Source organism: Nerophis ophidion, linkage group LG07, assembly GCF_033978795.1.
Source record: "Nerophis ophidion isolate RoL-2023_Sa linkage group LG07, RoL_Noph_v1.0, whole genome shotgun sequence".
In the NCBI taxonomy this organism is placed as follows: Eukaryota; Metazoa; Chordata; class Actinopteri; order Syngnathiformes; family Syngnathidae; genus Nerophis; species Nerophis ophidion.
Genome location: NC_084617.1, coordinates 78050055 through 78070707, shown reverse-complemented (window position 1 = coordinate 78070707; position 20653 = coordinate 78050055). Strand labels below are relative to the sequence as shown.

The 20653-nt window shown below is 45.7% G+C and overlaps 1 protein-coding gene across 6 annotated transcripts in view; it reads left to right on the top strand.

The window, feature by feature from the left end:
* Positions 1–20653, top strand: part of LOC133556866 (leucine-rich repeat transmembrane neuronal protein 4-like) — a 172651-nt gene that overhangs the window by 126160 nt on the left and 25838 nt on the right. Inside the window, exon 3 of one of the 6 annotated variants that reach the window (XM_061907195.1) lies at positions 5940–8320. The exons of 2 other annotated variants lie outside the window; for them this stretch is intronic. In XM_061907195.1, the coding sequence (XP_061763179.1) occupies positions 5940–6134 (195 nt within the window). In that variant the 3' untranslated portion in view covers positions 6135–8320. Of the gene's footprint in view, positions 1–5939; positions 8321–12337; positions 12415–20653 lie in introns of those variants that run through there. 3 more of the 6 variants (XM_061907196.1, XR_009807624.1, XR_009807625.1) reach the window with 3 other exon arrangements.

The following is a 20653-nucleotide window of genomic DNA, read 5'->3' as shown; positions in this document are numbered from 1 at the left end:
CAACCGCGCATAATTAATGACCCGGACGTGATGTCCTGCAAATCCAAGCAGTCGCACGATTGCAAGGAAATATGTAACACAAATACAAACAACAACTTCAGGCAATAGCACAACAACCATAAGACAAAAGGTGACAATACACAAGTGACAGCGGGACAAGTTTCATGGATGAACTGGGATGGCTGAAGCAGGAAGTTGAAAAGGGTGAAATGAAATGAAATGAACAAAAAAAAAAGTTTTTTTATACTATTTCAATAATACTAATAATACATGTTCATGTCTCTGTTTTGACTTTAAGTCTCAGTTTGGTCCATTAGCAAAACTTGCGTCCTTTTTTGCTTGAAGTTGTGTTGCGGCTTCATGTCATCGTCTTGTAGTGTTTACATTTGTTGTGACTTTTGCTAATAGTCTGTAGCTAAAAGTTGTTGTTTTGTAATTGATGATATTTTAATTTTCCTGTAGGAACTCTCCTGAAGGAATCAATAAAGTACTATCCATCTATCTATCTATCTATCTATCTATCTATCTATCTATCTATCTATCTATCTATCTATCTATCTATCTATCTATCTATCTATCTATCTATCTATCTATCTATCTATCTATCTATCTATCTATCTATCTATCTATCTATCTATCGTGTAGTGTTTGCATTTGTTGTGACCTTTCTCAGCCACCGTAGGTATCCGCCATTCTTGTTTTGGTAACTGATGGTGAGAGCCCAGTGTCCTGTACTTTGCAGTGCTTCGTTGGGGCAGCAGCACCAGCAACAATGGACTTCAACCGCATTGACAAATTGATTCAGAAAGCCGGCCAAACTATCGACATGCAGTTGGAGGCGTTTGTGTCAGTGAGGGACAGGAGGACAAAGTCAAGTGTTTGTGTCAGTCAGGGACAGGAGGACAAAGTCAAGTGTTTGTGTCAGTGAGGGACAGGAGGACAAAGTCAAGTGTTTGTGTCAGTGAGGGACAGGAGGACAAAGTCAAGTGTTTGTGTCAGTGAGGGACAGGAGGACAAAGTCAAGTGTTTGTGTCAGTGAGGGACAGGAGGACAAAGACAAGTGTTTGTGTCAGTGAGGGACAGGAGGACAAAGTGTTTGTGTCAGTGAGGGACAGGAGGACAAAGTGTTTGTGTCAGTGAGGGACAGGAGGACAAAGTCAAGTGTTTGTGTCAGTGAGGGACAGGAGGACAAAGACAAGTGTTTGTGTCAGTGAGGGACAGGAGGACAAAGACAAGTGTTTGTGTCAGTGAGGGACAGGAGGACAAAGTGTTTGTGTCAGTGAGGGACAGGAGGACAAAGTGTTTGTGTCAGTGAGGGACAGGAGGACAAAGTGTTTGTGTCAGTGAGGGACAGGAGGACAAAGTCAAGTGTTTGTGTCAGTGAGGGACAGGAGGACAAAGTGTTTGTGTCAGTGAGGGACAGGAGGACAGTGGACAAAGTGCTGGCCATCATGGACAATCCAGTCCAGCAGACAATTGAGGGACAGTGGAGTTCATACTCCAACAGGCTCCCTCAGCTTCCTTCCCACACTGTTCCATTCAAGAACTCCTTCATTCCACACTCCATGCAGCTGTATAAAACACTGGCCATACAGCAATAGATGATATCTGTCTATTACCTGATGATATCAGTCTATTACCTGTATAAAACACTGGCCATACAGCAATAGATGATATCTGTCTATTACCTGATGATATCAGTCTATTACCTGTATAAAACACTGGCCATACAGCAATATTACCTGACACCTGACATGTTAGCCACCTCACTTTCTTAATAATGTCTATTTTCTGCAGGATCTACTCTCTATTTTATGCTGGAGCTATTACATATACTGTAATATTCTACATGCTCATTGTAATATATTATATACAAATATAATATATCAGTATATAGCCGTGATGAGGTGGTGACTTGTCCAACGTGTACACCGCCTTCCGCCCAATTGAAGCTGAGATAGGCACCAGCGCTCCCACAACCCCAAAGGGAATAAGCGGTATAAAATGGATGGATGGATATCAGTATATATCATATACTGTATATATAATATGTAAATATTACATAGATGTTATATTTCATATTGTTATCACAGTACATGTTTAGTCTACTTTATACCTGCATTGTCCTTTCCATCCTTACACTTTCCATCCTTTGTAAGTGAGCTACTGTGTGGAACAATTTCCCTTGTGGATGAATAAAGTGTTTCTAAGTCTAAGACTTGAATGACATTTGAGGTCCTAATCATTAACGTGTTAAACTTAATTAAAGTCTGCATCCTTAAATCCAATGTTTTCTTTTTTCTAGCATCCACTTATTGTCTTTTAAAACAATGTTGGGTGGATCCTCATCTTCCGGGAGATCAAAGTAGTTATATGTTAGGAATATAATACCAGTTCATTGTTAGATTAGTGGGCAGCACGGTGGCAGAGGGGTTAGTGCGTCTGCCTCATAATACAAAGGTCCTGAGTAGTCCTGGGTTCCATCCCGGGCTCGGGATCTTTCTGTGTGGAGTTTGCATGTTCTCCCCGTGACTGCGTGGGTTCTACTCCGGCTTCCTCCCACTTCCAAAGACATGCACCTGGGGATAGGCCCCTCCCACCACCGAAGACATGCACCTGGGGATAGGACCCTCCCACCTCCAAAGACATGCACCTGGGGATAGGCCCCTCCCACCTCCAAAGACATGCACCTGGGGATAGGCCCCTCCCACTTCCAAAGACATGCACCTGGGGATAGGCCCCTCCCACCACCGAAGACATGCACCTGGGGATAGGCCCCTCCCACCACCGAAGACATGCACCTGGGGATAGGCCCCTCCCACCTCCAAAGACATGCACCTGGGGATAGGCCCCTCCCACCTCCAAAGACATGCACCTGGGGATAGGCCCCTCCCACCTCCAAAGACATGCACCTGGGGATAGGCCCCTCCCACCTCCAAAGACATGCACCTGGGGATAGGCCCCTCCCACCTCCAAAGACATGCACCTGGGGATAGGTTGATTGGCAACACTAAATGGTCCCTAGTGTGTGAATGTTGTCTGTCTATCTGTGTTGGCCCTGTGATGAGGTGGTGACTTGTCCAGGGTGTACCCCGCCTTCCGCCCAATTGTAACTGAGATAGGCGCCAGCGCCCCCCGCGACCCCAAAAGGGAATAAGCGGTAGAAAAATGGATGGATGTATGTTAGACTAGTAATTGTAATGGTGAGCAGCACACATTCATACAACCTCAATGGATATCTTCACCAGTAAAGAGCAGATCATTTCTTTTCTAAAGTACATGAGAGGCTTTGGAATTGAAATGATTTTGTTGTCTCATCTACTCAAAGTGTTTGATAACAACTCACCAAAGGGTGGCATCTATTCAAGTCTTTACAGATGTTTAGTCACAAGTGCTTAACAGTCATGGCAAAAGAAACAGTTTATTGTCCAAGTAATTGCAGTTGACTTTATTTGATGACACCTTTGGAGCCCAGCTTGGCAATTTGGAATCCAAACAGGCAGGAAATGTTGAGATAAAAGTTTACATGCGTTTTGCCGACTGCGGTCTTTGGACAGACTGGAAAGGGAGATTGCTTCAACGATTCTATTAATTGGACAAAAACAAGTCCATAATGCCCTCTTTTCTCAACAATTGGCCAAAAGAAAACACGGATAAAAAAAGACTTCTTTTACATCTGAACTTTCGTTCTTGCTGATTTCCTACTAAGTTCTTCTAAAAGGTGCAAAGTTCAGACATGGACAGAAAAAGTGTTTGCAACAAAGCCTCCTATTTAAGCAAAGGACTACCAAAGGCAGATTGGAGTGCTGTGGGCATCCTTGATCCTGATAAATATAAACAACAATTGGGGGAATCCGATTCACTTTTAAGCAAATCCTTTTGTGGTTCTAGCAAATAATCCTAGACAGAACATTTAATTATAGATTATGAGCAGTGGGGGCTTTGAGAAGCCTGCTTCCTGGTGTAATATTTCAACAAAGAACAATTAATATGATGGATGTCCCATTGAGAGAAACATTGCTATCTAATAAGTGACAAGTGAAATGATGCATGGTTTGTACTGTACGTGATGTTTAGTATGATATTATATCCTCTTATTGTTTCTGTCCGTCATTCTTCTCATTCTGATCTTGTGCAAACTCTTATTTGTCATATAAAGTGTTGCAGCTGTGGTGTGTGAGCTGGAACACAACACAACACAACACACTACACTACACTGGAGAGGGGGTCCAAACTGAGGCCAAGGAAATAAAACCTCATAGCCATTGCACACATAAATGTGTGTAAGAGGGAAACATCAAAGAATACCAAGGACATTAATAACATTAAAAGAGCAGAGCTGATGCAACCAGACATTTCTACATACAGCTACAAAAGTAAAACAACAACAAACAAAAACAACTACACTGTGGTGACCTCTGCAGTGTTCCACACCATCGTCTTCTGGGGTGGGGGGGAGCATGACCAGAGACAGGAGCAGACCCAACAAAGCAACCAAGAGAGCCGACTCCACCCTCGGCCGCCCACCGACTCTCGGCTAGTGTCCAGTCCGCATGGATGAGCGAGGATACGTCCAAGGAGACTGAGGTGTCCGATACCTGCTCATTCAGCCAAGACACTGTGAAGTTTGTCCAGCTCTGCAGTCCTGTCTCTTCATCCACATCTCCTCCAGTCTCTCCAAACTCTGCAGTCCTGTCTCTTCATCCACATCTCCTCCAGTCTCTCCAAACTCTGCAGTCCTGTCTCTTCATCCACATCTCCTCCAGTCTCTCCAAACTCTGCAGTCCTGTCTCTTCATCCACATCTCCTCCAGTCTCTCCAAACTCTGCAGTCCTGTCTCTTCATCCACATCTCCTCCAGTCTCTCCAAACTCTGCAGTCCTGTCTCTTCATCCACATCTCCTCCAGTCTCTCCAAACTCTGCAGTCCTGTCTCTTCATCCACATCTCCTCCAGTCTCTCCAAACAGACTCTGGTGTGGCAGAGACCCAGCAGCTGGTCTCCATGGCCAAAAGGCTCCCGGGAGACAGATCCAGAAACCCACAAAAAAGCACCGCAGAAGTCAGGAAAGTGCCAGCCCTTGTCACAAAGTCCCAAAGGGTCCTCAACCAAAAGGCAAAAAAAAACATGAACACAAGAGGGCGACACCAGTAACACAAAAAGGATCCAATCAGGATGAACACATACCACGAATACAAAAGACATCAAAGAGTCATCAGTTTCAATACATTCAAACTTTGAAGTCAAGTCGCTTTTGAAAGTCGGATTTTCGTTATTCATTTTGGATTTTTTTCCCATGGACTTTTTAGGGATAAACCTATAAAATGAGCATTTGTATATTTGTTAAGCGGGCAGCAAAATGTTTGTCCTAACATGTCTAAGAATTGATGAAGTCAGCATGTTTCCCAAGCAGGTAAATATGACTTTCTAGTTGAAATGTAATTATTGTCTTCGCCAATGTCTGCACGTAGCGTTCTGTTTATGACGCCACTTGGCTGCTGTAATGCTGCTCGGGACTTTTGTTTGTATTTACTGCATGTTTTGCATATCTTCAATGTTATTTGTCGACATATCAGAAGATACATTATGCCTCATTGCCATTTAAGGGACAGGATTCTGACCTGCAAGTGAGTATTGGACTCAGCCAAGTGCTGGTGATGTCATGAGCACTCCCTTCTAAATAGAGCCTTGCTTCCATTTCAAGGAGGGCAGTGAGGATGCGTGCACTCTTGCTCAAGGCTTTCATCTTGCATATAAATCATTCCTGCTGAAAGTTGGAATATTTCAGGTCTCGGGGCGTGCTCCGTATCGCCAGCCAAGACTGCTTTAATGACGGCGCGCCGCCACCAGCGAATTAAGCCAATTTCAAATATCGGAGAAAATGTTGAAATGGAGGCTGATTGAGTGAGTGAGTCGGTCTTCTCTTTCTGTGCTTTTCCAGATCCCGCTGCAGCTGAGAGCCTTGACGTACGGGTGCGAGCGCTCAGTGCTGGACTACTGCCATGCTCACCTGCACCTCAACACCGAGCCCCGCTTTCAGGAGACGGACAGTCGCAGGCCGAGCAGGTACCAGCGGGGCCTGTGTGGTCTTTCTCCCGGACCCGGACCCGTTCCCTCCGACAGTAAACACCAGTAAATACTCTGCAGACTTTTCAAATCAAACAAGCTGTTGAAGGGAAGGTGTGCTGGTAAAGAAGCAACAGAGACTGTTAATCTACTGAAGAGCATCCAGGGCCACAGGGTAATGAGGAGGACATATTTCTCCGTGGAAATATAAGTCTGCTGTTGATTGATGAGCCTCTGACCCATCAAACCCTCAATATGCCTCAATTAGCCAAGCAGGCTGAACAGCAGCCTGACTTTTAATGTTCTTGCTCTGCTTGGTGAGTCCAGTCAAGGAGAATACTTCAGTCATTTGTTCATCCTATGAAAATATTCTGGATTTGTGTCACTCATCGCCGTCTGGGCGCCTCTGCAGTGTCAAGTAAAGCAAACAAACGCAAAAGGCTAGAAAAAACACCAGTCGTGAGAAACTGTGTTGGAGGTTTTTATTCTGCTGCATTTTTTTGTTTGAATGTTACGATGGTTATTCATTTATAAGTAAAGGTAAGACCATTCATCGGGCAGAAGATGCTGGACCACTTTCAACTCCACAATAAATTACAGAACGGACGAAAAAAAAGTGTCACATGTACGGCCAGAAAATAGTATTTTTGATTACGCCGAGTGCATCGCCACAAAGTCTAGCCCCGGCTTCTGCTCCACCTGGGTCCTCTGAATGAGAGTCAAGCCAGTTAGGCATTGAGCTAAAAGCCTGGGCTGTCAACTCCTTATCGTTCTTAAGGCAGACTAAATCGTTTTGGGGGACACATTTCTAGAGAGCGAGGGACCAGTGTCACTATGGGCCTGATTTACTAAGATCTAAGCAGCATGTGCAATCTATAAAATAGCGTGTGCTCTTGGTGGATGTGTTGCAAGTGAAAATGAGTGCAGACCTCTTCATTGAAATGAGGATTTTGCATGTAATACAGGTTGATAACCATGGAAACACTCATTTACCACACACTGGTTTTATCCTCGCCTACCTGTGGCGTAGTCAAACATGCAGGAGACATTTACTACTTTTTACGGGCATTTAAGAAGCAGACGTGCTCGCAGCTACATTTTTGTTTCTCACTGCTGAAGGTGCGTTCATGGGAGAGAGGCTGCACTCACTCCGGTTAAGAACGCAAAAAAATGTGTACTTAAATATACGTTTTACAAATAATCTATTTATCTATCTATCTAATAATTATTTTAAAAACTTTCTATTTGAAATAAACAAACAAAATATTATATGACACCAAAACATTTAAATGTGGTTTATTGAGTCTTTAAATCCTCCAGCAGCTATAAATTGTTAAGCTGGTGTTAATGAATAGAAGATACGTCTAATATGTTTTATTTCTGACAGCCCAAAATGTGAACACTAACAGAGGATTCTGGTCTATGAGGGCCCTTCAGAATGACCTCTTACATACACGACTGAAATGCCCTCACATAAACAACTGAAATGTTTTTCTCTCACCCACAATATTGTGACAATACTATGATACCAGTGACCGTGACATTTGATACCATTGCATCCCTAGTTTTGTAAACATAAACCCAGTGACGGGCCGTGCGTTTCCCACCTAGGCCTTCAGTGGTATCTGACTTCAATGATGACCTCTCAAAGTAGCATCATTGATGTCACCACATGACCATTGCTGGAGAAATACTATACAGGAACACATTCACGCACTACTGAGCAATGGAAACACCTCAAAAGTGTACAAAACGGGCTATTATAAACATTTAAAAATTAAACTTGCATCAGCAATTAAAACATATCTTCTGTGGTACTGTCAAAATTACAATACAATACAATACTTGAATTGCGCCGGGTGTATAGTATGCACCTGCCTAGAATTACTGCCGGGTCAAACTCGTTTCGCAAAATATTATTTTTATTAGCGCATGTCTAGAATTTCCACCGGGTCAAACTCGTCACGTCACAAGTGACACTTCACCTGTCATCATTTTCAAAATGGAGGAGGCTGATTTCAATCATTTTAAATCGCATAAAGGGAAGAAGATTAAGAGCTATTCAGTAGGATTTAAGGTCCAAGCTATTGAATATGCTAAAAAGAACAGTAAGCAGCTATGTTTTATTAATATACCGTAGCTGCGTGTGTCAAATATGAGTCATTAAATGACTCCCGCCTCCTGGTGGTAGAGGGCGCTAGTGATCCTTCTTGCGACTACTCGGCTGCAGAAGAAGTGACAACAAGCAGCGTGTGTTTATTTTTTCCTCTCGCTTGCACTTTTAACATGGAGGATTACATATCTAAAATAAAACAGTTTTCTAAACCGGACTTTCAATCAGAGCAAGAGGTAATAAAGGAAGATCTCCATTGAGACAGAGAGACTTTTAAAACTGAAGAAAGATAAGGAAGACTTCTATAAACAAGTTATCGATGCTTTTGATCAGAAGGAGCTGCGCATGGACTTCATTTATAAGTAAAGGTAAGACCATAATAACGTTTTTTTTATTAAATGTGCTTTTCATGATGGTATCCTTACATCACACTCAAATTTTTAAGCGCAGGCCTAAATTTACCGCATGCCTTTGGTAAGCGCCGGAGTGAGAAGAGGCTTTAATTTAATTAGCACCCCGGCGGCAATTCAAGGAAATACAGTAATTGTAAAGAAAAAACATATTAAACTTGACGAAAAAGAGGAATAAAATATTTGAACTCACAATTTGTATCACCCATTCACCGCCGTATAAGCCAGTGGTGCCGCTGGAAGTGGGATGATTCCAGTGGAAGTGGCGGGCATTTCACCATTTCATCGCCAGGATAGCTTAGCTAGCTTCTTAGGCCGGCAAACCTGCTCTCACAAGATTTAGTTTTTCTTTAAATATCCTTCTTGAAAATGGCCTTGCTCATATATACCTGACACCTAATCAACGTCTTGTTCTCCTTCTTTGTGGGTTTCTCTGCCATGGCGTCGCTCCGGTGTAACACTTCCTGGTTTTGTAAAGAGCAACTTTTGATCGGATACTCACTTGGGAGTGACAAGTGAGTATCCGATCACAATCACGTTAACGTCAGACTACCAGGTAGCCGCTTAGCGGATACATTACATTTAATTTAAATAAATCTGCTGATCTGCTTAGCACCGCCGCGGCTCAAACCAGAGAGCATCCAATCACAGGACGCGTAAATGTCACCTTCAAGGTGAGGCCAGCTAGAAGGTTTTACTGACAACAACTCCTGATCTGATTGGCTATGGTAATTGTCTATCACCTGTATGTGCCCGTTCACTTACAGCACAGGGATGCCTGCATTGTTGATTGTGAAGACCTCGGGCAGATTTGGTACAGCATGGCAACATAAGCTAGCGGAATTCTGATTGGATACAAAGTAAAAGTAACAACAAGAGCACTGGAAGGAGCATCACATGACATGAATAGAGAGCGAATATGTTTGAAAGTAAATTTAAAAAATAATTGTATGTTTAATTATGATGATGATTTCTGGTTATTTTAGTCCAGTTGAGAAGGTCTTGCTGGCCCTGACATCACACCGCTGCCTAAACCTTTAGTAAATCAGGCCCTATTGGTCTTATTTTGGATATTCTGGAAAACCAGAGCCCTCAACAATAGACTTCATTTAGTCAGAGTCACAGGATCGCTCTGCTGTTTTCTGACAAGATTTGTAACTGATTGTGTGAGTTAAATAGCCCAAATGATGAAAGAGAGGATGGAAATGGAACCTTGAGGAAAACCACTATTATAACTACAGACCTTAAACAAATGAACCCTAACTGCATCGGAAGTAAAACTGCTACACCGACACGCTAGTTCCATAAATTCCATTATGAAAACATGTCTAACCGCCAAAAAGCAGAGGACTTAAAGGGGGGCCTTGAGGAACGCCTCAGTTATGTAAATCACAAGTTTGGACCCCAGAGTTCTAGCAAGGTTAAAACGTCCATGCAAGGATCTGTCAAAGTCTTCACAGTGGTCCAAGTTCCTCTGTACACCATAGGCCATGTCTTTACAGTGGTCCAAGTTCCTCTGTACACCATAGGCCATGTCTTTACAGTGGTCCAAGTTCTTCTGTACACCATAGGCCATATCTTTACAGTGGTCCAAGTTCCTCTGTACACCATAGGCCATGTCTTTACAGTGGTCCAAGTTCCTCTGTACACTATAGGCCATGTATTTACAGTGGTCCAAGTTCCTCTGTACACCATAGGCCATGTCTTTACAGTGGTCCAAGTTCCTCTGTACACCATAGGCCATGTCTTTACAGTGGTCCAAGTTCCTCTGTACACTATAGGCCATGTCTTTACAGTGGTCCAAGTTCCTCTGTACACCATAGGCCATGTCTTTACAGTGGTCCAAGTTCCTCTGTACACCATAGGCCATGTCTTTACAGTGGTCCAAGTTCCTCTGTACACCATAGGCCATGTCTTTACAGTGGTCCAAGTTCCTCTGTACACTATAGGCCATGTCATTACAGTGGTCCAAGTTCCTCTGTACACTATAGGCCATGTCATTACAGTGGTCCAAGTTCCTCTGTACACCATAGGCCATGTCTTTACAGTGGTCCAAGTTCCTCTGTACACTATAGGCCATGTCATTACAGTGGTCCAAGTTCCTCTGTACACTATAGGCCATGTATTTACAGTGGTCCAAGTTCCTCTGTACACCATAGGCCATGTCTTTACAGTGGTCCAAGTTCCTCTGTACACCATAGGCCATGTCTTTACAGTGGTCCAAGTTCCTCTGTACACCGTAGGACAATGTCTTTACAGTGGTCCAAGTTCCTCTGTACACCATAGGCCATGTCTTTACAGTGGTCCAAGTTTTGAGCTGAACTTTGTCCGCCAACTGAGTAGTCCTGTCTTCAGGTGTTAGGGAGAGAAGTTGACTAACTTTACTCCCGGCCTCCGTTACAAGCGCACAAAGACGGGCATCAAAAAAACTCTTATATTTATACAGCTTTTCATCACCTTATGAATTGTAGAAAATGTTTATTTTTCCTGGCCAGATGTGTTTTACAGACACTTGTCTTATCCTGCGCTCCCATAGCTACTACACGTGTGTACTTTTTACAGTATGTTACATACTATATGGCAAATAAAGTGTGGTAAAGTAAAGTGTGATGGTGTCCTTCCTGATGATCGATGACATCACCCTCCAACCTTCTGCTTTTGGATGGCAGCAGAGAAGATTTCCACTAAAGAGCAGCAAAGAACATTTAAAGGGCAGCTGTTAAGCGTCTGAAGTTGAAATAAATAAGTCTGGTGTCATTTGCCGCGTCATTGGCTACGTCTGCACAATCTAATGGAATCAATATTGGATCATCTGTTTGACTGACCTTACTTCCAACATGTGTTTATTATTACAGTCAGGATTTGCAATGGTGTCAAACTGCATTTTAGGTCTAGGAGTGTCCCAATCCCAATTGATCTCGGATATCGGTCCCATATCGGCAAAAAAAACATGTACTGGATAATATCGGTTTGCATCTCATCTGATGGACCAGTCTGGGTTTGGAGGTTGCCAGGAGAATGCTACATTTCCGACTGTATTGTGCCGATTGTGAAATAATAAGTCTTTTAATTCAACAATATTGAAGTCTGAAATACAAAAGTTTTCAATAATTTTCAATAACTCAGAAATCATTCTAATTGCATATTATTCACATATACAGAGCTTACAAGGCAGAAGCCAATTAGAAAATGTCTGCATCATTCAACTTAATGAATTATTGGGACCAATAGGCAACTCCAGAAAAATATTACCACTCCACTTCAATTTAATTGAACACAACAAACTGTAAGTCCATCCCAGTAAATAAGTAAGTTTTTGTTTTTCAGACCTAACATTGTTTTTGTTGAAGTAATTTCACCTGATATTTGATTAAGTGTTTTCTAACATTACATGATGATAAAAGTATGTGCTATGATCTGTGCCAATATCGTATTGATTAATATCTGTATCGCCCAATGCTCAAGGCCAGGGGTCCCCAAAATGTTGGCTGCGGGCCGGGCTATTATATATATATATATATATATATATATATATATATATATATATATATATATATATATATATATATATATATATATATATATATATATATATATATATATATATATATATATATATATATGTATATATATATATATATATATATATATATATATTTATATATGTATGTATGTATGTATGTATATGTATTTATGGCGGGCTTGCTTGGGAGTTTTAAGATGGGCGTGGCTACCACTGTCATGTGACTACTTAGGTAGCTTTAAAAAATGGCGTCATTGTTGGTTTGGTAAAAAGGCGCGTGCTTCGTCACCGACATATCTCACTGGTAAGATCATTTTATGTCCACTTTTCTTGGTTAGATCAGCTGAACTATTGTTTAAATTCCATGCTTGCTGGCTTCCTTTCTTTGTTGTTTGTTGTGTGTTCGCTAAGTCCGCGGCGTAGTTTGACAGCCAGAGCAAACAAGCACTGTTTTAGCTTTTCAACGACATCGGCAAAATGATGAAGTTAAAGGTTACAACCACAGTAATGTGCGGATTGAAATATGTTGTATTAGAATGTTGTCATGTTGTGTGTGTCCGGCTGAATTTGAGTGATTGTAGGTTTATTCTTGGCTTGAGTTTGAAAATACCGGCACTTTACATCCTGGTTTGGCTGATGGGATTTGTAGTTCTGTAATGTAGTTCTTCCTGTTTTTGTAATGTGTCGCTCAAACACAGCGCCTTTGTTTTATATATTTTTTAGTATGCTTGTCCATGAATCATGGCGACCTTATAAATAATTCTGATCACATTAAAAACATTATATGACATAAATTAATGGTGATAGTAAAATGTAATGCTAAAATTAACAAGTTAGGACACAATCATAGTGATTAATAATATGTCATATCATGGTTGACAACAATATGGTTCAGTTGATTAATTCATGTCTATTATTTACATTATGATGATTCAAGATAGATACATTGTTTTGTTGTGTTCATGTTTACTTTTAGGTTATTACCTGCTACTGTTGCAGTACCTAATAAAACAAGCAAAAAGTGCACAGCGAGTAATTCCTTTCATGCTGAGTGACGACCCCTATTCAGAGGGCCAATACGGAAAAAACTGAGCAATATATATATATATATATATATATATATATATATATATATATATATATGTATATGTGTGTGTGTGTGTGTGGACACGTAGATTCTGTTGTGATCCGATGGTCGGATCATCACCATATTGTTGCTTTGTTTCCATATTTGTATCACTCTCTGTCGTTTGACTCCTTAGTTCCTGTTTAGTCAATCACCATGGTTACATATTAGTTCCACCTGCTACTCTCAGTTCCCGCACACCTATTTCTCTAATCACCATCCTTATACAAGCCAGCCCTTTCTGTTCACTCCTCGGACTCTAATTTGCCTTCGTGCAACAGTTGATGACTTGTTTTTTCATGCTCACACTCGTTAGCTCTCACGCTACGTTTCATTTTATTCCTAGTTTTCATGCTAGTTGTTTTATTTTTCCTTATGTGCCTTTGTGCCATGTTTTAGAGTTTCTGTATGTATTCCTAGCTCTCCATGCTAGCACCATTTGTTTGCCTTTCTGCTTAGCACCAGTGTTTTTGTTTCTAGCCTGTTTTAATACTTTAATAAATTCTTATATCTTACCTTACGCTTTGTTTTTGCATCCACGGAGGAACAAATCCAGCATCGTTCTGCCACACTAGTCTAACAGATTCATTATCGATGGGAAAATGCATTTTTAAACAACATGATTTGCCTGAGTGGCTCGGGGACACCGAGAATAACAAATGGTAGAAAATAGGTTAGAAAGGACGGATTTTAAAAATTACAATTAAAAAAAAAAAACTTTTTCAACTTTGGACTTCGGCAAGCCGGAATTTGGACGCTGACGGGCTATAGTTTGGGGACCCCTGCTTAAGGCTCTAGTATCGGTACTGTGCCGGAAAAAATGATGAGACAAAGATTGAACTCTTTGTGACCACATGGTGGTGGCAGCATCATGCTGTGAACATGGTGGTGGCAGCATCATGCTGTGAACATGGTGGTGTCAGCATCATGCTGTGAACATGGTGGTGGCAGCATCATGCTGTGAACATGGTGGTGGCAGCATCATGCTGTGAACATGGTGGTGGCAGCATCATGCTGTGAACATGGTGGTGGCGGCATCATGCTGTGAACACGGTGGTGGCGGCATCATGCTGTGAACACGGTGGTGGCGGCATCATGCTGTGAACACGGTGGTGGCGGCATCATGCTGTGAACACGGTGGTGGCGGCATCATGCTGTGAACATGGTGGTGGCAGCATCATGCTGTGAACATGGTGGTGGCGGCATCATGCTGTGAACACGGTGGTGGCGGCATCATGCTGTGAACACGGTGGTGGCGGCATCATGCTGTGAACACGGTGGTGGCGGCATCATGCTGTGAACACGGTGGTGGCGGCATCATGCTGTGAACACGGTGGTGGCGGCATCATGCTGTGAACACGGTGGTGGCGGCATCATGCTGTGAACACGGTGGTGGCGGCATCATGCTGTGAACACGGTGGTGGCGGCATCATGCTGTGAACACGGTGGTGGCAGCATCATGCTGTGAACACGGTGGTGTCAGCATCATGCTGTGAACATGGTGGTGGCGGCATCATGCTGTGAACATGGTGGTGGCAGCATCGTGCTGTGAACATGGTGGTGGCAGCATCGTGCTGTGAACATGGTGGTGGCAGCATCGTGCTGTGAACATGGTGGTGGCAGCATCATGCTGTGAACACGGTGGTGGCGGCATCATGCTGTGAACACGGTGGTGGCGGCATCATGCTGTGAACATGGTGGTGGCAGCATCATGCTGTGAACATGGTGGTGGCAGCATCGTGCTGTGAACATGGTGGTGGCAGCATCGTGCTGTGAACATGGTGGTGGCAGCATCATGCTGTGAACACGGTGGTGGCGGCATCATGCTGTGAACACGGTGGTGGCGGCATCATGCTGTGAACATGGTGGTGGCGGCATCATGCTGTGAACATGGTGGTGGTGGCAGCATCATGCTGTGAACATGGTGGTGGCGGCATCATGCTGTGAACATGGTGGTGGCAGCATCATGCTGTGAACATGGTGGTGGCAGCATCATGCTGTGAACATGGTGGTGGCAGCATCATGCTGTGAACATGGTGGTGGCAGCATCATGCTGTGAACATGGTGGTGGCAGCATCATGCTGTGAACATGGTGGTGGCAGCATCATGCTGTGAACATGGTGGTGGCGGCATCATGCTGTGAACATGGTGGTGGCAGCATCATGCTGTGAACATGGTGGTGGCAGCATCATGCTGTGAACATGGTGGTGGCAGCATCATGCTGTGAACATGGTGGTGGCAGCATCATGCTGTGAACATGGTGGTGGCAGCATCATGCTGTGAACATGGTGGTGTCAGCATCATGTTGTGAACATGGTGGTGGCAGCATCATGCTGTGAACATGGTGGTGGCGGCATCATGCTGTGAACATGGTGGTGGCGGCATCATGCTGTGAACATGGTGGTGTCAGCATCATGCTGTGAACATGGTGGTGGCATCATGCTGTGAACATGGTGGTGGCAGCATCATGCTGTGAACATGGTGGTGTCAGCATCATGCTGTGAACATGGTGGTGGCATCATGCTGTGAACATGGTGGTGGCGGCATCATGCTGTGAACATGGTGGTGGCGGCATCATGCTGTGAACATGGTGGTGGCAGCATCATGCTGTGAACATGGTGGTGGCAGCATCATGCTGTGAACATGGTGGTGGCAGCATCATGCTGTGAACATGGTGGTGGCAGCATCATGCTGTGAACATGGTGGTGGCAGCATCATGCTGTGAACATGGTGGTGTCAGCATCATGCTGTGAACATGGTGGTGGCAGCATCATGCTGTGAACATGGTGGTGGCAGCATCATGCTGTGAACATGGTGGTGGCAGCATCATGCTGTGAACATGGTGGTGGCAGCATCATGCTGTGAACATGGTGGTGGCGGCATCATGCTGTGAACATGGTGGTGGCAGCATCATGCTGTGAACATGGTGGCGGCATCATGCTGTGAACATGGTGGTGGCGGCATCATGCTGTGAACATGGTGGTGGCAGCATCATGCTGTGAACATGGTGGTGGCATCATGCTGTGAACATGGTGGTGGCGGCATCATGCTGTGAACATGGTGGTGGCAGCATCATGCTGTGAACATGGTGGTGGCAGCATCATGCTGTGAACATGGTGGTGGCAGCATCATGCTGTGAACATGGTGGTGGCAGCATCATGCTGTGAACATGGTGGTGGCAGCATCATGCTGTGAACATGGTGGTGTCAGCATCATGCTGTGAACATGGTGGTGGCAGCATCATGCTGTGAACATGGTGGTGGCAGCATCATGCTGTGAACATGGTGGTGGCAGCATCATGCTGTGAACATGGTGGTGGCAGCATCATGCTGTGAACATGGTGGTGGCGGCATCATGCTGTGAACATGGTGGTGGCAGCATCATGCTGTGAACATGGTGGCGGCATCATGCTGTGAACATGGTGGTGGCGGCATCATGCTGTGAACATGGTGGTGGCAGCATCATGCTGTGAACATGGTGGTGGCATCATGCTGTGAACATGGTGGTGGCGGCATCATGCTGTGAACATGGTGGTGGCAGCATCATGCTGTGAACATGGTGGTGGCAGCATCATGCTGTGAACATGGTGGTGGCGGCATCATGATGTGAACATGGTGGTGGCAGCATCATGCTGTGAACATGGTGGTGGCAGCATCATGCTGTGAACATGGTGGTGGCAGCATCATGCTGTGAACATGGTGGTGGCAGCATCATGCTGTGAACATGGTGGTGGCAGCATCATGCTGTGAACATGGTGGTGGCAGCATCATGATGTGAACATGGTGGTGGCGGCATCATGCTGTGAACATGGTGGTGGCGGCATCATGCTGTGAACATGGTGGTGGCGGCATCATGCTGTGAACATGGTGGTGGCGGCATCATGCTGTGAACATGGTGGTGGTGGCAGCATCATGCTGTGAACATGGTGGTGGCGGCATCATGCTGTGAACATGGTGGTGGCGGCATCATGCTGTGAACATGGTGGTGGCAGCATCATGCTGTGAACATGGTGGTGGTGGCATCATGCTGTGAACATGGTGGTGGCAGCATCATGCTGTGAACATGGTGGTGGTGGCATCATGCTGTGAACATGGTGGTGGCAGCATCATGCTGTGAACATGGTGGTGGCAGCATCATGCTGTGAACATGGTGGTGGCAGCATCATGCTGTGAACATGGTGGTGGCAGCATCATGCTGTGAACATGGTGGTGGCGGCATCATGCTGTGAACATGGTGGTGGCAGCATCATGCTGTGAACATGGTGGTGGCAGCATCATGCTGTGAACATGGTGGTGGCAGCATCATGCTGTGAACATGGTGGTGGCAGCATCATGCTGTGAACATGGTGGTGGCAGCATCATGCTGTGAACATGGTGGTGTCAGCATCATGTTGTGAACATGGTGGTGGCAGCATCATGCTGTGAACATGGTGGTGGCGGCATCATGCTGTGAACATGGTGGTGGCGGCATCATGCTGTGAACATGGTGGTGTCAGCATCATGCTGTGAACATGGTGGTGGCATCATGCTGTGAACATGGTGGTGGCAGCATCATGCTGTGAACATGGTGGTGTCAGCATCATGCTGTGAACATGGTGGTGGCATCATGCTGTGAACATGGTGGTGGCGGCATCATGCTGTGAACATGGTGGTGGCGGCATCATGCTGTGAACATGGTGGTGGCAGCATCATGCTGTGAACATGGTGGTGGCAGCATCATGCTGTGAACATGGTGGTGGCAGCATCATGCTGTGAACATGGTGGTGGCAGCATCATGCTGTGAACATGGTGGTGGCAGCATCATGCTGTGAACATGGTGGTGGCAGCATCATGCTGTGAACATGGTGGTGGCAGCATCATGCTGTGAACATGGTGGTGGCAGCATCATGCTGTGAACATGGTGGTGGCAGCATCATGATGTGAACATGGTGGTGGCAGCATCATGATGTGAACATGGTGGTGGCAGCATCATGATGTGAACATGGTGGTGGCGGCATCATGATGTGAACATGGTGGTGGCGGCATCATGCTGTGAACATGGTGGTGTCGGCATCATGCTGTGAACATGGTGGTGGCGGCATCATGCTGTGAACATGGTGGTGGCGGCATCATGCTGTGAACATGGTGGTGTCGGCATCATGCTGTGAACATGGTGGTGGCAGCATCATGCTGTGAACATGGTGGTGGCAGCATCATGCTGTGAACATGGTGGTGGCAGCATCATGCTGTGAACATGGTGGTGGCAGCATCATGCTGTGAACATGGTGGTGGCGGCATCATGATGTGAACATGGTGGTGGCAGCATCATGCTGTGAACATGGTGGTGGCAGCATCATGCTGTGAACATGGTGGTGGCAGCATCATGCTGTGAACATGGTGGTGGCAGCATCATGCTGTGAACATGGTGGTGGCAGCATCATGCTGTGAACATGGTGGTGGCAGCATCATGATGTGAACATGGTGGTGGCAGCATCATGCTGTGAACATGGTGGTGGCGGCATCATGCTGTGAACATGGTGGTGGCGGCATCATGCTGTGAACATGGTGGTGGCGGCATCATGCTGTGAACATGGTGGTGGTGGCAGCATCATGCTGTGAACATGGTGGTGGCGGCATCATGCTGTGAACATGGTGGTGGCAGCATCATGCTGTGAACATGGTGGTGGCAGCATCATGCTGTGAACATGGTGGTGGCAGCATCATGCTGTGAACATGGTGGTGGCAGCATCATGCTGTGAACATGGTGGTGTCAGCATCATGTTGTGAACATGGTGGTGGCAGCATCATGCTGTGAACATGGTGGTGGCGGCATCATGCTGTGAACATGGTGGTGTCAGCATCATGCTGTGAACATGGTGGTGGCATCATGCTGTGAACATGGTGGTGGCAGCATCATGCTGTGAACATGGTGGTGTCAGCATCATGCTGTGAACATGGTGGTGGCATCATGCTGTGAACATGGTGGTGGCGGCATCATGCTGTGAACATGGTGGTGGCAGCATCATGCTGTGAACATGGTGGTGGCAGCATCATGCTGTGAACATGGTGGTGTCAGCATCATGCTGTGAACATGGTGGTGGCAGCATCATGCTGTGAACATGGTGGTGGCAGCATCATGCTGTGAACATGGTGGTGGCAGCATCATGCTGTGAACATGGTGGTGGCAGCATCATGCTGTGAACATGGTGGTGGCGGCATCATGCTGTGAACATGGTGGTGGCAGCATCATGCTGTGAACATGGTGGCGGCATCATGCTGTGAACATGGTGGTGGCGGCATCATGCTGTGAACATGGTGGTGGCAGCATCATGCTGTGAACATGGTGGTGGCATCATGCTGTGAACATGGTGGTGGCGGCATCATGCTGTGAACATGGTGGTGGCAGCATCATGCTGTGAACATGGTGGTGGCAGCATCATGCTGTGAACATGGTGGTGTCAGCATCATGCTGTGAACATGGTGGTGGCAGCATCATGCTGTGAACATGGTGGTGGCAGCATCATGCTGTGAACATGGTGGTGGCAGCATCATGCTGTGAACATGGTGGTGGCAGCATCATGCTGTGAACATGGTGGTGGCGGCATCATGCTGTGAACATGGTGGTGGCAGCATCATGCTGTGAACATGGTGGCGGCATCATGCTGTGAACATGGTGGTGGCGGCATCATGCTGTGAACATGGTGGTGGCAGCATCATGCTGTGAACATGGTGGTGGCATCATGCTGTGAACATGGTGGTGGCGGCATCATGCTGTGAACATGGTGGTGGCAGCATCATGCTGTGAACATGGTGGTGGCAGCATCATGCTGTGAACATGGTGGTGGCGGCATCATGATGTGAACATGGTGGTGGCAGCATCATGCTGTGAACATGGTGGTGGCAGCATCATGCTGTGAACATGGTGGTGGCAGCATCATGCTGTGAACATGGTGGTGGCAGCATCATGCTGTGAACATGGTGGTGGCAGCATCATGCTGTGAACATGGTGGTGGCAGCATCATGATGTGAACATGGTGGTGGCGGCATCATGCTGTGAACATGGTGGTGGCGGCATCATGCTGTGAACATGGTGGTGGCGGCATCATGCTGTGAACATGGTGGTGGCGGCATCATGCTGTGAACATGGTGGTGGTGGCAGCATCATGCTGTGAACATGGTGGTGGCGGCATCATGCTGTGAACATGGTGGTGGCGGCATCATGCTGTGAACATGGTGGTGGCAGCATCATGCTGTGAACATGGTGGTGGTGGCATCATGCTGTGAACATGGTGGTGGCAGCATCATGCTGTGAACATGGTGGTGGTGGCATCATGCTGTGAACATGGTGGTGGCAGCATCATGCTGTGAACATGGTGGTGGCAGCATCATGCTGTGAACATGGTGGTGGCAGCATCATGCTGTGAACATGGTGGTGGCAG